The sequence below is a fragment of the Sus scrofa genome, chromosome 11, assembly GCF_000003025.6.
Source record: "Sus scrofa isolate TJ Tabasco breed Duroc chromosome 11, Sscrofa11.1, whole genome shotgun sequence".
NCBI classification, from domain to species: Eukaryota; Metazoa; Chordata; class Mammalia; order Artiodactyla; family Suidae; genus Sus; species Sus scrofa.
Window position 1 is genome coordinate 42,093,488 of NC_010453.5, and position 14,914 is coordinate 42,108,401.

At 32.9% G+C, this 14,914-nt stretch overlaps 1 protein-coding gene across 3 annotated transcripts in view; it reads right to left on the reverse strand.

Annotated features, from left to right (window-relative positions):
* KLHL1 (kelch like family member 1) overlaps positions 1 to 14,914 on the reverse strand; it is a 387,090-nt gene that overhangs the window by 59,646 nt on the left and 312,530 nt on the right. Inside the window, exon 9 of one of the 3 annotated variants that reach the window (XM_021065655.1) lies at positions 11,917 to 12,587. The exons of the other annotated variants lie outside the window; for them this stretch is intronic. Within the exon in view, the coding sequence (XP_020921314.1) occupies positions 12,442 to 12,587 (146 nt within the window). The 3' untranslated portion in view covers positions 11,917 to 12,441. Of the gene's footprint in view, positions 1 to 11,916; positions 12,588 to 14,914 lie in introns of those variants that run through there. 3 annotated transcript variants of the gene reach the window in all.

The window sequence follows — 14,914 nt, forward strand, 5'->3', positions numbered from 1 at the left end:
GCCCTCACGGTTTGCTAAAAACTTAACCTCATTTATTTTCTATTCACTATGAAAAATATGTCAAGTGAATTTATACATTTGCTATTTAAATCTGTGCTGAATTCAAATATACCAAGCCAATTATGGACAAGAAATTACTTAAAAATAAATATTTTGTTATTAAATGTAAAATTTTAATTAAAATATTAAAGAGTGGGGTTAGAGAGGTTATATATTTTTCTGTATCTGAAATAACTGCAGATTCAACATGAAAAAGGATATTTATTATATTTTAAAATATATTCATGTGATAATCCAAAATTATTAAAACTACTTTGTTTTCAAATAATCTTGTGTTTTTTTTACTCAAATATTCTATGCTTCCTTTTCACATTTGTGTTTTTACATATGTTGCTTTGTTGACTGAAATGTGGTTTTTTTGGCATGTTAATACTTTATGGTTCAGTTTTGGCATCACCTCTCTTTAGAATCCTTTTCTCACTATCCATTCTGACTTAACACATTGTGATCACAACAATTATTCTACTTGTAACACTTTATTTTAATTGCCTTTTAAATTTTTTGGTCTCCCTATTCAGCTATAAGATCCTTAAGTATAAAATGTTGTTCATCTTTTTACTCTATCATGAGTATTGTAGTATGTAGTAGTACAACATTAATTCTACTCGAATGGTGGAATAATTTAACAAATGAATATTCTTACAAAAATCTTCCTTGAATTTAGCTAGACCAATTCTGCTAGCCTTATCTTTGCCCTAATATCTCATTTTATTTTTGAAAAATTAAGGTAATTCCAAAAATATATAAAATAGAGATGGATATATTTTATTAAAACTAGGTGCTAAAAAAGATTTTTAAAAAAAGTAAAGAAAAAGTAAACCTGAATGTGAAATTACTACAAAAATGCATATTTTTTATATTAATTATATTTAATTCTAGACTTTATAACATTTAGTTTACAGAGGAAAACCTAGTTAATTACATTATCTACAATTTTATTGAGATATAAACTGACCAATTTCTCAGGAAGAGAAAAGTAATATTGTGAATCTTAGATTAAACAGGCATATTTCTCAAGATTTTGCATAAAGAGGGAACAGTATTTAGATCCTAGTTTCAAGGGTCAGCACTCTAGAAGATCTTCACTAGCCTTTATTAGCATTTTTCCAAGAAATTTTTTCTACTCAGTCCACAAATTTTGACACCATTGTCAATACAATATCATGTAGATAGATAATATACAATTCCTGACTGTTTAAAAGACAAGATAGCCGCAGATAGCAGAAGAACCATGAGGAGGATCAGTCATACATCTTGTGATATAAAATTTTACTTCCATGGAATTCCCATCATGGGTCAGTGGAAATGAATCTGTCTAGCATCCATGAGGATGCAGTTTCAATCCCTGGCCTTGCTTAGTGGGTAAGGATCCAGCATTGTTGTGAGCTGTTGTGTAGGTGGTATATGTGACTTGGATCCAGCATTGCTGTGGCTGTGGTGTAGGCCAGCAGCTGTAGTTCCAATTCAACCCCTAGCCTGGGAACCTACGCATGCTGCAGGTACAGTCCTAAAAAGAATAAATAAATAAAATTTTACGTCCAGAAATGAATAATAGATTTAATAAAAGAGTATTTCATAATAAATAAATCACAGAATCTTTGTGTCTGAATGAATAATTTTTATTTTTAAGAAAACATTTACAACTAGTATATAGAACTGGTGTGTATAAATAGAAGGACACCAGTTCTATATACTAGTTGGTCCTCTTTCTTATTCATTTTTTCCCCCAGCGCTAATGGAATTCTTAGCCTTAAAAAGTCTTCAATAATTTTTTTTAAGTTCCTGCTGTGGTGCAATGGGTTAAGAATCCAACTCAGCAGCTTGGGTCATTGCAAAGGCATGGGTTTGATCCCCAGCCTAGTGTAGGTCACAGCTGAGGCTCAGATTCAATCCCTGGCCCAGGAACTTCCATATACCATGAGTGCAACCATAAGAATTTATTTGAACAAAACATAATTCACTGGAAACTCACCAGGGAATATCTAAGCTTAGCATTCAATGGGTGATAGGCTCACAGAAGACAAAGAGGATTTCACTAATATTTAGAGTTTATAAATCATAGTGTATAAAATCACATTCTGTTGAAAAGGGTCTTAAAATTTATTATTGTTTATTTTTTCTTCTTTTATCCTTCCCTCTTTCTCTCCTTCATTTCTTTCTTTTTGCTGGTATTGCTAATGTTGTGTACAAGATATTTCCATGAACTGATAAAATTAAACTAAAGGAATTAAGTTTTTAAATATTCTTTAAACTCTATGCACATCTGTTTATATCACATCTGCTGAGGAAAAGTTACCTTCTGATTTTCTGTTTACTCAAATATTAAAGTTTCAAATGAAAACTATAGTCACCTGCTCTAAAAACTTCTTTTTATGTTTAATATCCTATTCAGAAATTTCTCTATTTTGTCACACATGCCTAAGTATTGAAAATTTTGGACCTGAATCTATATTTGTGTATTAGTATGTGTAATTATATATATACATATATATATAATTGAAAGAGTTAAATATTTTATTTTTATCCCCAAATTTATTATATATTTTTTCTTTTCATGATGTCTTTTTTAAAAAAATCTGATACATAAAACTGAGTGGGCAGTTTTGAATTTTGTTTACTTGTGAAAATTGTGAAATTTTTAAAGAAACCTAGGCCCTCTTGGTCTTGTGAGAAATGCTAATTTTTAAGCAAGAGAGACCTGAAGAAGACAAACATATACTGATATAAATGAAGAAACAGAAGCTAAGCTGAAGCAAGTATTCCTTCAAAGACAATAAAAACTCATGATTTAAAATGAGATTTTTCTGGTCTATAGGTGTGTATTACAAATTAATGCAAGGTTTTCTTAGGTTGATATTATCTTCACTCCATTTATTACTTGTTAGAAGTACAGTTTATAAAAGCTGGGTAAATGACTGATAATAAGTGCCACTTTGGGTTCTCTTTCTTCATATATATAATCAGGAATTTTCTTAATTTAAATACTTGATATTTGTTTTTAAAAGTTTCTTAATATTTTAATTTTAACATCACATTTCTCCTAGTTGCTTTGTGAAACCACATTTGTTTTGTTCCCCTAGCTTCTGAGCATTTCTGGATGCATATAAGCAGATGCCCCACTGGCCTACCTCATCCTCTGTTCTGAGTGCAACATTCTCAGGTTGCTTTAGCAATTATCCTTTAGTCAAGTATAACAGGCCAGAAGTGGAATCAGAGTTCTTAAACAACAAGGAGGAGGACAGTTCAGTGACATATCGGGACTACTCAAGTCTTTGCTGGTGGGAAGGAGTCCCATATTTTGTTTTTACAAAGTGACCATCTAATGACCGATTTCTCCAATGAGGTCAAGAACTCTGTGAATGTACAACTGTTTATCCTCCACCTTTCCTGTTAGTGAAGGAGATCTTTGAATCCTAACATTAGAATAATAATTGTTCTTAAGATGCTCTTTTTATTTTTCTGGCTCAAGTTTATGAGAATGGATTTTGAGGTTCATGTCCTTCCTGAAATTAGCAGAACCAAAATGTCTAAAGATGCCCTTTTTCTCCTTCATACATGAGTAACAGTTTGACTTAATGTAAATAAGTTGAAAAACCTTTGACTATCAGAAGCTTGAAGAATGCATTTATTATTTGCTAGCATAGATTTTTTAAATTTCTTTGCTTTTGTAGGGCCACAATTGCAGTTTATGGAATTTCTCAGGCTAGGGGTCGAATCGGAGCTGCAGTTTTTGGCCTACACCACAGCCACAGCAACTCAGAATCCAAGCTGAATCTCTGACCTACACCACAGCTCACAACAACACCAGATCCTTAACCCACTGAGCGAGGCCAGGGACCAAACCCATGTCATGATGGATGCTAGTGGGGTTCACTACTGCTGAGCCATAATGGGAACTCTGGCATAGATTGGATAATAAAAAGCCAGACATCAATCTGATCATCCTTCCTTTGTTATGAACTTGAGTATTTCATTGTGGTTATTTCAGTGTTGTCTATTCATAGTTACTCTTCTCATTAGCCTAAGTGTGATTTTTCCCTCTTTGGAAGATATCATCTTTTTATTCTTGACATTCTGAAGTGTGATAGAGACAGACTAAATTTGCTCTTTCTTCACTCATTTTTCTGGTTGCTTTCTGGGCTACTCATTTTAGAGTAGTAAACAAACAAACAAACAATCAATCAAAAAACTTCAGTTAAATGTAGCTGGGAGACCAGCAAAGGGAGCCCTCACATCTGGTGACAATAGCAGAGCCCAACAGGAAAAGGAAAGACTTCTTTTCTGGGCAATTATTCTGCCCATGAAAAGCTATTGACTCTTCTTTAACCTCCCAACTTCTTTCCCCTCTAAGACAACCTCACCTTCCCTTCCTGTGCTGGCTCTTGCACATGGCTCATGGTGTATGCAAAGCTTGATCGTGGTTCTCTGCTGATCCCATATAAGCCAATTTTTACTTGAGAAATATCTGGCAGTCATTTTATTTAGGTTATAAAAGGACCAAAGAGGACCGCTAAAGGCTCCAAGGCTGGAGAGAAAACAGGTGTTATACCCACAATTAATCCCACTGTCATTCACTGCTTTTCTTGCTGGTCCTGGAATTTGAAAGAACACCTTTCTGTGATCCTAGCTCATACCCTCTTGGCACTTGTAATTTTCTTCTTTGCATTTGAATAAGGCCTTATTCAGAATATTAATCAGCCATAAAAATGAATGAAATAATGACATTTAGGTGAACAAAGATGGACTAGACATTATCATACTAAATGAAGTAAGTCAGATGGTGAAAGAAAATGTCCTATTACTTACATGTGGAATCTTAAAAAAAGGATAAAAATGAACTTATTTGTAAAACAGAAACAGATTTAGTGACTTTGAAAAATTTATGGTTACCAAAGGGGACAGGTTGGGTGTAGGGGATGGACTAAGGGTTTGAGATTGGCGTTTGCACACTGAGTCATATGGAAGGATTGCACATCAGAGACCTGCTGTATTGCACAGAGAATTCTAACCAATATTCTATGATGATCTATGTGGGAAAAGAATCTAAAAGAGAATAGATGTGTACATGTATAACTGAATTACTTTGTCTTGCAGCAGAAATTATCACAGCATTGTAAATCAGCTATACTTCAATAAATTTTTTAAAAAATGAAAAATACATGATTTAAAGGTTTTTGTCTTTCTGGTTAAACCTTTGCCTGTATGTTTGGTAATTTGGTCTAAATTTGAGTTCAGACTATTTCACTGAAATTGGCTCACCTTTGGGCGATTCCCTTCAGGACAAGGGTCTGCCTCTCCTAAACCTTCTAGACTTCAACCCATTCCTTAGGGAACAGGGGTTATTCTGAAACTCCATCGTTATTCAACATACAGCCTATTCCTTTGGAATTAGCTTTTCTCTGGAGCCTAGATAAAAGAGCCTTTGTTTTGGGCTCACAGGGACTACACTGTCTCCTTAGGACTGGCTAAATTTAGCTAGCAAGCTGTTTGAATCTAGCTGTTTGTGTTGCAAACTTTTTGAGTGGTTTAAAAATTGTTCTTTACTCTAAAGGAAAACCTCTGAGAAATGGGGATCCCAGATTTTTCTAATAATTTTGAGGGTCCCCTCCATCCCACCCAGGGACTCCTGTCAATTTTATGTTTAAAATACATGTTTCTTCCCCATGTGCTTTTCTAATTAAACGTACAGACCCGACCAAGGGCAATTTCAAATATCAGTGGCCATCATGGAAAAGAGCTTGAAATCCTCAAACTTAATTTCCTTAAAACTGAACAGGACTGCCACAGTTCAAAAGTTTCCAGAACTGAATAAAAGTTTATTCTGATTGTTATTTTGAGACATCTCAATACTATCAAGAGTCTAATATTACCTCTCTGTGAAATAAGATTTTAGGATTAACCAAGCCAAATAAATGATTTGCAAAGCCTGAGGCTCGTCTTCTTTCTTAGCTTCCTTTTATCAGGCTCCAGCTCCAGAGCCAACTTGTTGCTCTGCCTGGGTTCCTCATGGCCAGACTCCACCTTTGGGTCCATCTTCTTCCTTCCCATTTTATTGTCCATACTTCCACTATACCTTAAATTTCCCCATAGCAATTCTCTTACCCAACTCCTTCTTTCTCCTGAAACCCTCCCCACTCTCTTTTCCTCTGAAATTGTCAGAATTTGTCCCTTTAAAATTAAGCCTATTACAAATGTTTTTGTCAAAGCTTCAGATGATCTATCATATCTATGACTGTAATAATATATGGACTTTAGATAAAAAGTGCCTTCAACCCCACCTTGTTACTTGAATGCAACCTTAAAAAGCTTCCAATCTCTGCATTTGCCTTCTGATATGAGACAGTATACCCAGGAAAGTTGTTTCCTCATATTTAGAGACAAAAAACCCTCTGAAACTAGAAAAGCGGACTCTTGATCAGCATTGTTTTCAGAGAAAGTTCTCGATGAATGGGGAGAATGTAAAAAATTGATAAACAAAAATCTCATTGAATTAGAACTGGGGCACTAGAAGGGGGAGTTTTCAGGCCCTGGGAGAACAAGAGCACCCAATGGGATGAAGGACACTTCTTTCCTGGCAAAGACTAAGATAATGAAAAATCATGGATGCTTTGTTTACTATAACCTCCCAACTTTCTTTCCCCCTCTGAAAAATATCTAACTTCCCTTGCTGTGTGGGAACTTTCACATGCCTCACAATTACAATTCTGTGCTGATCCCAGATAAACCAACCCATTCTTGCTAAAGAAATACCTGACACTCTATTTGTTTCAGGTCAACAGAGGCCATGTGTTATACTTCAGAGGAATTCTCTGTTTATTTCTTCTTCTTTTTTTTTTTGCTTGTCTTTTCTAGGGCCACAACTGCAACATATGGAAGTTCCCAGGCTAGGGGTCTAATCAAAGCTGTAGCCCTGGCCTATACCATAGCTACAGCAATGTGGGATCTGAGCCATGTCTGCGACCTACACCACAGCTCATGGCAACGCTGGATCCTTAACGCACTGAGTGAGGCCAGGGATTGAACCTTGCAACCTCATGTTCCTAGTTGGATTCAGTAACCACTGAGCCACAGAGGGAACTCCTATTTCTTATTTTTCTCTCCCACTTTCTCAGTACTCTTTTTCTAAAACTATCATGGATAGGATATCATACTTCCTCATTATTGAATTTTTGTCTCATCTGTTTTACCATACTTTTAATTAATTTCCTCTTAATGATTTTAAAGAGACTATGCTAATTTTATTTTTCCAAAAGTTTTATTTAATATTTAATGGCAGCAAACATCTTAAATTTAAAGATGCGTCATATTTTTCTTTTTTCTCTTTTTTAAACTGATTATTTTAAGGATGACTATATTATGGCATCTATTGAAGGATACAAAATACTTTTTTTTTTGTCTTTTTAGGACCACTCCTGGGATATATGGAAGTTCCCAGGTGAGGGGTTGAATCAGAGCTGTAGCTGCCAGCATATACCACAGCCACAGCAATGCAGGATCCAAGCCACATCTTTGACCTACACCCCAGTTCACAGCAACACCAGATCCTTAATCCACTGAGTGAAGTCAGGGATCAAACCCACATCCTCATGGATACTAGTCACTTTAATTACTGTTGAGCCATAATGGGAACTCCCCAAATATACTTATGGTCTTTATATCCTGTAAGTTTTCTACTGGAAGCTGAACTATGTCTGGGTTTTCAGAGAATGTCATATATACATACATATTTTTTCTTTTAATCCCTAAAATATATCTAGGAATCTTGATAGCTTGTAGATCCATAATATCAAGTAGTAAATTCCTGGAGTCTATATGCATAGAAGGCTTTTGCATTAGGAAGACTGGATGGTGGACCAGCCAATAAGTTAGATAATCCTTAAGTGGCAGAATATAAAGGTCTTTTTGTCCTAATATAGTAGTTCAAATTGTATCATTTCAACTGTATCAAAATCACTGATATGAAAATAACAAACTTGGCTCTGTCAGTGTTTTCCCTTTTCACTCACATTAGGATTGGAGAATATATATGAACAGTGTATCAGCACAGAATTTATCTATCTAGTCTATTTTTCTACCTACTTATTTTATCTATATCTAATAGACAAATCCTTCAAATCTAAAGTTCTTTGGTTGAATTATTTCTCAAAATCATTCTACAGGAATTCTTACAATCATCATTTTCATTCAGATACTCATAGATATTGAATTGATGTTTTGTGCAGATAAAATGGTAGAATGAGTTTTAATTGATAAATTAAAGTAAAAAATATAGGAAATGTAATTACTGGAGAATATAATTAAATATATATCATTAATATTATTAGTTTATTGGCAACAACATGTTGTATTAGAAATATTATGACTTTGGAATCAAAAAAGCTTAGTTTAACATTAAAAGTCTTCCTAGGAAGATGATGAGACACTGAGAAAATTAACTATTTTGCTTATGAGTTTTTTAAATCTTAAAATGGCAACAAAATATTTATATTATAAGGTGGTTATGGGTAAAAGATATCAAAGTTTCAGTAAACATTGACTATTTTTTCTACATTTCCTCAGCATCTGAATATCCTTATTTGAGAATATTCACAGAGCTGCTTTCTACTATAGTTGCCAATAATTGTTTTACTTTTTTTTTTCCTGACTCTGAAAAACTAAGATTGATACATACAAACTAAATTTGGCTGATAAGTGAGTCCCAACAGGAACTTTAAAACTCTAATGAGCAAAACAAAGAAGGAAACCAAGATTTTATTTTGCTGTTCTGCAGACTCAAGAAGAAACTGACAATCCAAATATACCAATAAAAAGTAAAGAGTAATTAGTAATTTAAAAACTTTTCACTAAATAAAGCCCACCCAGGTTCCCTTGGCTTTAGTGATGAGTTGTATTAAAAGTTTAAAGAAGAAATAGCATGAGTCCTCACAAACTATTCCAGAGGATAGATCAGTGAACATTCCCCAAATCATTTTATCAGGTCAGCATTACCTTGAGTCTCAAGTCAGATGAAGACATCACAAGAAAAGAAAACTACAGACTAATATCTTAAATATTAAGAAATCAACAAAAATCTACTAATTTAATAAAAATGTTCAGCAAATTTTCAGGATTCAAGCTCAGTATATAAATATAAACTTGTATTTATAGACACTAGCAATGAAAAATCAGAAAATGAATATGAAGTCATTACATTTACAATAACATCAGATATAATAAAATATTTAGCAAAGGAAGTGAAAGAAAGTGGACCTAAGTAAATAGAACATAATGCTCATTGATTGGAAGACAGTATTAATAAGACGGCAAAGCTCACAAATTAATCTACAGATTTAACACCATCAATATCTGAATCCCAGCTATTTTTCTGCAGACATTTAGAAACTTATTCTAAAATTTGTATGGAAATGCAAGAGACAGAATAGCTCACAAAATTTTGGGGAAAAAAAAAGTAAAGTCAAAAAAAAAAGAGTAAAGTCAGAGGGCTGAGTTTATCCAATTACAGAACTTACTACACAGCTACAGTAATCAAGGCATTATTGTGCTGGCATAAAGATAGGCACAGATATTAATGGAATGGAATTGAGTATCTATAAGTAAACCCTCATATTTATGGCCAATTGATTTTTGAGTATGGTGTCAGGGTAATTCAATAGGAATTTTATTCAACAAATAATGCTAGATCAATATACAAAAGAATCATGTTGAATTGCTATCTCATACCATATTTTAAAAAAACTCAAAATGTATCATGTTTTTAAATTTAAGACATAAAAATATAAAAATTGTAAAAGAAAACATAGGCATAAATTTTATGACCATAGATTAGACATTTTCTCTGATATACCACCAAAAGCACAAGTAAAAGAAGAAAAAAATTAAATTAGACTTTCTCAAGTTAATATGTTTGTGCTTCAAAGATAGTATCAAGAAAGCTATTGGAACCCATAGAAAGGGATAAGATATTTGCAAATATTATTTCTGACAGAGGACTAATATACAGAATATCAACTAAACAACTACAACTCAACAATAAAAGGGAAAATAGTCCAAACAAAAACTAGTTAAAGTATTTGAATAAAAATTTACCCAAATGAGATACATAAAAGTCCTATCAGCACATGAAAATTTCCTCAAAATTATTCATTAGAGAAATCTCTATAGAACTATGAGATACTACTTTATATAGATGACCATTTTAATAAAATAAGAATTGAGATTATCTATTTTCAAGAATGTGCAAATTTGGCATCTTCATATATTGCTTAGGAGATAGATAATGGAGCAGTTATTCTGGAAAACACCTGAGCAGTTCTTCCAAAACTTAAAGATGGGGAGTTACAACATGATTCAACAATTTTGACATATATATGTATGTGTATATATATATACATATACTCACACAAAAATGCATACATGAATGATCATAGCAGTTTTATTCATAATAACCAAAAAGTGGAAACAATCCAAATGCTAATGATGTATAAACAAAATGTGATAAATCATAACAGCAGAATATTACTCAACTGAAAAAGTAATGAAGTACTGATACATGCAACAAAATGGATGGAACTTGAAAATATTTATGCTATGTGAGAGAAGCCATACAAAAAAGCCACAAATTATGTGATTCTATTAATATGAAATGTCCAAAATTGGCAATGGGCAATTCTATAGACAGAAAATATATTAATTTTTGCTTAGGGATAGAGATATGCTACAGTGACAAGTGACTGCTATTGGTTACAGGGTTTCTGTTTAGGATGACAAAAATGTTTTCTTGGAGTTTGACAGTGGTGAAGGCTGCACAACTCTGTGAATAGACTAAAATAACTCAACTCTACACTTTAGCACTTAAATCGTATCTCAACTGAAAACTAATAAAACAAAACAAAAACAAAAACAATGCCCACCATATATTTAACATACAACATGGAACATGGCATATAGAAAATCCATAATAAACAGTGACTATATTGACATTTATCAATTTCTCCTAAAAATGACTTGATTGCAAACAGTGTATTATAGTAATGTCTTATTCAAGTTTATATAATGTAAAATAGGAAGATATGATATATAGAATTATGTGTTTCAAAGACATACATGATAAAATTAAAATTCTTAGCATAGTGAGATAACTATGATCTTAATTAGTTTAATTCTCTAGACAGACGCATCACTCCCTTATTGTCACAGACTTAATTTGAATACAATTTTATATGCTATTTTATCCAGAAGAATGATAATTATTCATTTATTAATAGCCATAAAATATTTTGACCACATCTTAAACTTTAGCAACCAAATAACTCATATCTTTTCTGTGCAATGATGTAAGAAATTTTTTTTCCAAGCAGATCAAGATGACAGAAAACTATATAAATTAAAGAAGTTATTTCAAGTTTTTATATTTTAAAATTTTATTTTATATTCTAGCTCTTGTACCTGAATGCATAATATGTGATACATAGTCAATATTGTTATCTCACTGCATACCACAATATAGGTATTGGTTTATGATGGCAAATAAATGAGAAATTCTGTACAGCACTATTTATAATAGCCAAGACATGGAAACAACCTAAATGTCCATTAACAGATGAATGGGTTAAGACGATGTGGTACATATATGGAGTACTACTAAGTCATAAAAAATGAAATAATGTGGTTTGCAGCAACATGGATACAATTAGAGATTAATTATACTAAGTGAAGTAAGTCAGAAAGAAAAGGATAAATTTCATATATCAATTATATGTGGAATCTAATATATGGTGAAACTGAACTGATGTACAAAACAGAAACAGACTCACAGACATGGAGAAAACATTTGTGGTTGCCAAGTGGGAAGGGGGAAGGAGTTGATGGACAGGGAGTTTAGGGTTAAAAACATTTATATTGAGAATGGATAGACAATAATTTCCTACTGTATAACACAAGGAACTATATCCAATTTCCTGGAATAGATCATGGTGAGTTAGTCTCTAAAAAATAAGAATGTATACATATATAATACATATGTATTATATATAATATATATAATATGTGTTATATACATATGACAGTTATTTTACTGCACAGCAGAAATTGGCACATTATAAATCAACTATACTTTAATAAAAAAAACTAAAAATGGGACATTCTAGTTTATGAACAAATAAAGAACTAGTGTCTATGTCTGTTGGTTTACACTCAAACCCAATATTGGTGATTATAACAAAGCTAGACTCATCGTACATATTTTAAAAACTAACATCAAGACTGTGAAAGTGATTAGAGAAGCAGAGTCAGCCGTGACATCCTGAATGGGGAAAAAAAAAAAAATACATGGCACTGCCTTGGGGGAGTATTTTGGAGGAAAATTGATCTGCATTCTTTTTCCTATGCCACATCATTCTCTTCAAAAGAGTTATTGCATCTTCTATACTTCCAAGCAGTGAAACAGCAGTGCCCACACGGAACTGGCCAGGATTTGTTGGATAACATCAGGATGTAATAAGAGTCCAGCTTGCATGAGGAAGTGTGAACTGCAAAAGCAAACAGACTTGCTGGTTTAGCAAAATCCCTTCCCATTCTAGCTCCCAGCCCTGTAGTTATGGCATCACAGATAATGAAGAAAGGTTCAAGGATACTTATGTACAAATGAAGGTAAGTAGTCATGTCCCTGAAGTCTGCATGTTAGGAATAAAAGCAAATGAATTAGGCAAAGTCAGCTTGCAAAATCAGGGCTCCATACTCTGGTGTAATTTTCCTACTCACTTCTGAATGTTTTAGAAAGACACAAAGTCTTGGTCTTTATACAAATATCCAAAGTATCTGATATTTCGATATGAGTGCATGATTAAAAATTCACACATTTCAGTGGTTACAACTACTGTTAAATAGAATTACAAGAGAAGTCAAGGAAGAAGAATGGAGAGAGATAAGGAAGAGGAGAAAGAAGAGAAAGAAGAGGGAGAGGAGGAGGAAAAAAAATGACTAATAAGAGAAAGAGAAAAGTAAGAGGAGAGAGAAAAAGATGAATTGGAAATTGTGATGGTCATTGTACAGTTATAAATGTAATAAAATTCACTGAGTTAAAAAAATTAACAAAAAAGATGTGTTGGAGGAAGATGATTACCTATAATAAAAATAATTAATTAATGAGGCAGATAGGAATTTGAAATAGGTATAATAAATAGCCTCTCAGAGAAAAGAGAGGGTACTAATGCCATTAAGAAGAGGAAAACAATCATAATAAATTACCAAGTAGGGATAGTGAGAATGTAAAAAACAAATTAATTGAGATTAAGACATCAATGCACAAGATGCCTATCATGATGCACACAGGTCAAGCACAATTTGAAGTTCTCAATGATAAAATTATTCATTAAACAGGAATCCAGGAAAATATACAATTAAACATAAAGGATATAAAGGATTAAATAAGAAATACTAACATCTATGTAACTCAAATTCCTGGAAGAAAGAAGAAGGTAAATCACAGACTGGTATGTTGTACTGAAGGAACAGGATCTTAGGCAAAGGATGTTTATTACATTTGGGTATGATAAGTAATGCCGTACTTCCAGCTATTCAACTGATCATAAAAACGTGACTGATCATTAAAGGAAGCACTCTGCATTTTCAGAGAATACACATGAGTCTTGTGTTGCTGTCAATCTGGCTTTAACTAATTGGACCTTGGATTGGCATCCAAGCCAAAGGAGTTTTCTGTGTACTGGGCATTGCTACCAAACTACGAGCCCGTTTCAGATAAAATTATCCCCAGAAACAATGTCCTAGGGTATGATTTTACCTACTAACTCAATCATGTCTGATCTTGGGGAGTACTGTAGTGGAGAACATTTCTGAAAATTGACAGAAAGCAATAACCACTAACAAGTAAACCACAGAGGAAGCCAATGACATGAGATATGAAGGAGAGGTGATCTACTTGATAATGGAAGCAAAGCAGATTAAAAAAGCACAAAATGGGAGAAGCTTAAACATGAATATAATGGACTACTAGAGTCTGTATTGAGTCACTAAAACTTGAGAGAAATGGTGCATTACATATCACATGTCTTATAAAATGCCTTATAAAATTTTCTATACAACCTTACTTATGCAATTAATTGTTTAACAAATAAGACAAATTAAAGGACAGTACCTAAGACTACCATCCTACTCATCACTGGGGTCTAAAGGGTGAGCAGCTTGTATGATAGGATTTGAGGCAAACCAATACCTTATACACTTTAAACACTCAAAATTACACCACTTAAGGTGTATTCCTGGTGAAAAAAATTCGACTATGTTCTCTTGATATGCAAATATTCTACCTAAATGAACTTTAGCATATCCTAAGAGAAAGGAATTCAATTGTCTAAAAAGAAAGACATTAAATTCCCCAAATTCCAATCTAGATTGTTTATTCTCTATATATCTCCCCAGACAGGAACATAGGTAGTCAAATAGCTGGAGCTTCTACATGGATATGAAAGCCAAAATCCTTCCATATATTTGAAAAATGTCATACAAGAGACTTTTTATATAACATTACCTGAGAAATAATTTGCTGTTCATATTTTCCATATTATACTCGGGGGCTATTTGATTTAAAGAATTTATATCATTTTTTATTTAAAACAAAAAATTGGGGAGCTTGAAAATTTTCTAAAATATGTATTACTATTCCTTTATTTTACTAATGAGCAACCTGAAGATGATGCACAAAGGTCAAGGACAATTTGAAGGCAAAAACTAGAAGAACAAAATGTGCATTGCTTTAGTTTAGAGCTATTTTATTTATTTTTATAATTAAATTTATCTTAGATGATGGTAGACAAAAATGGGAATTGCAGTGCTGAAG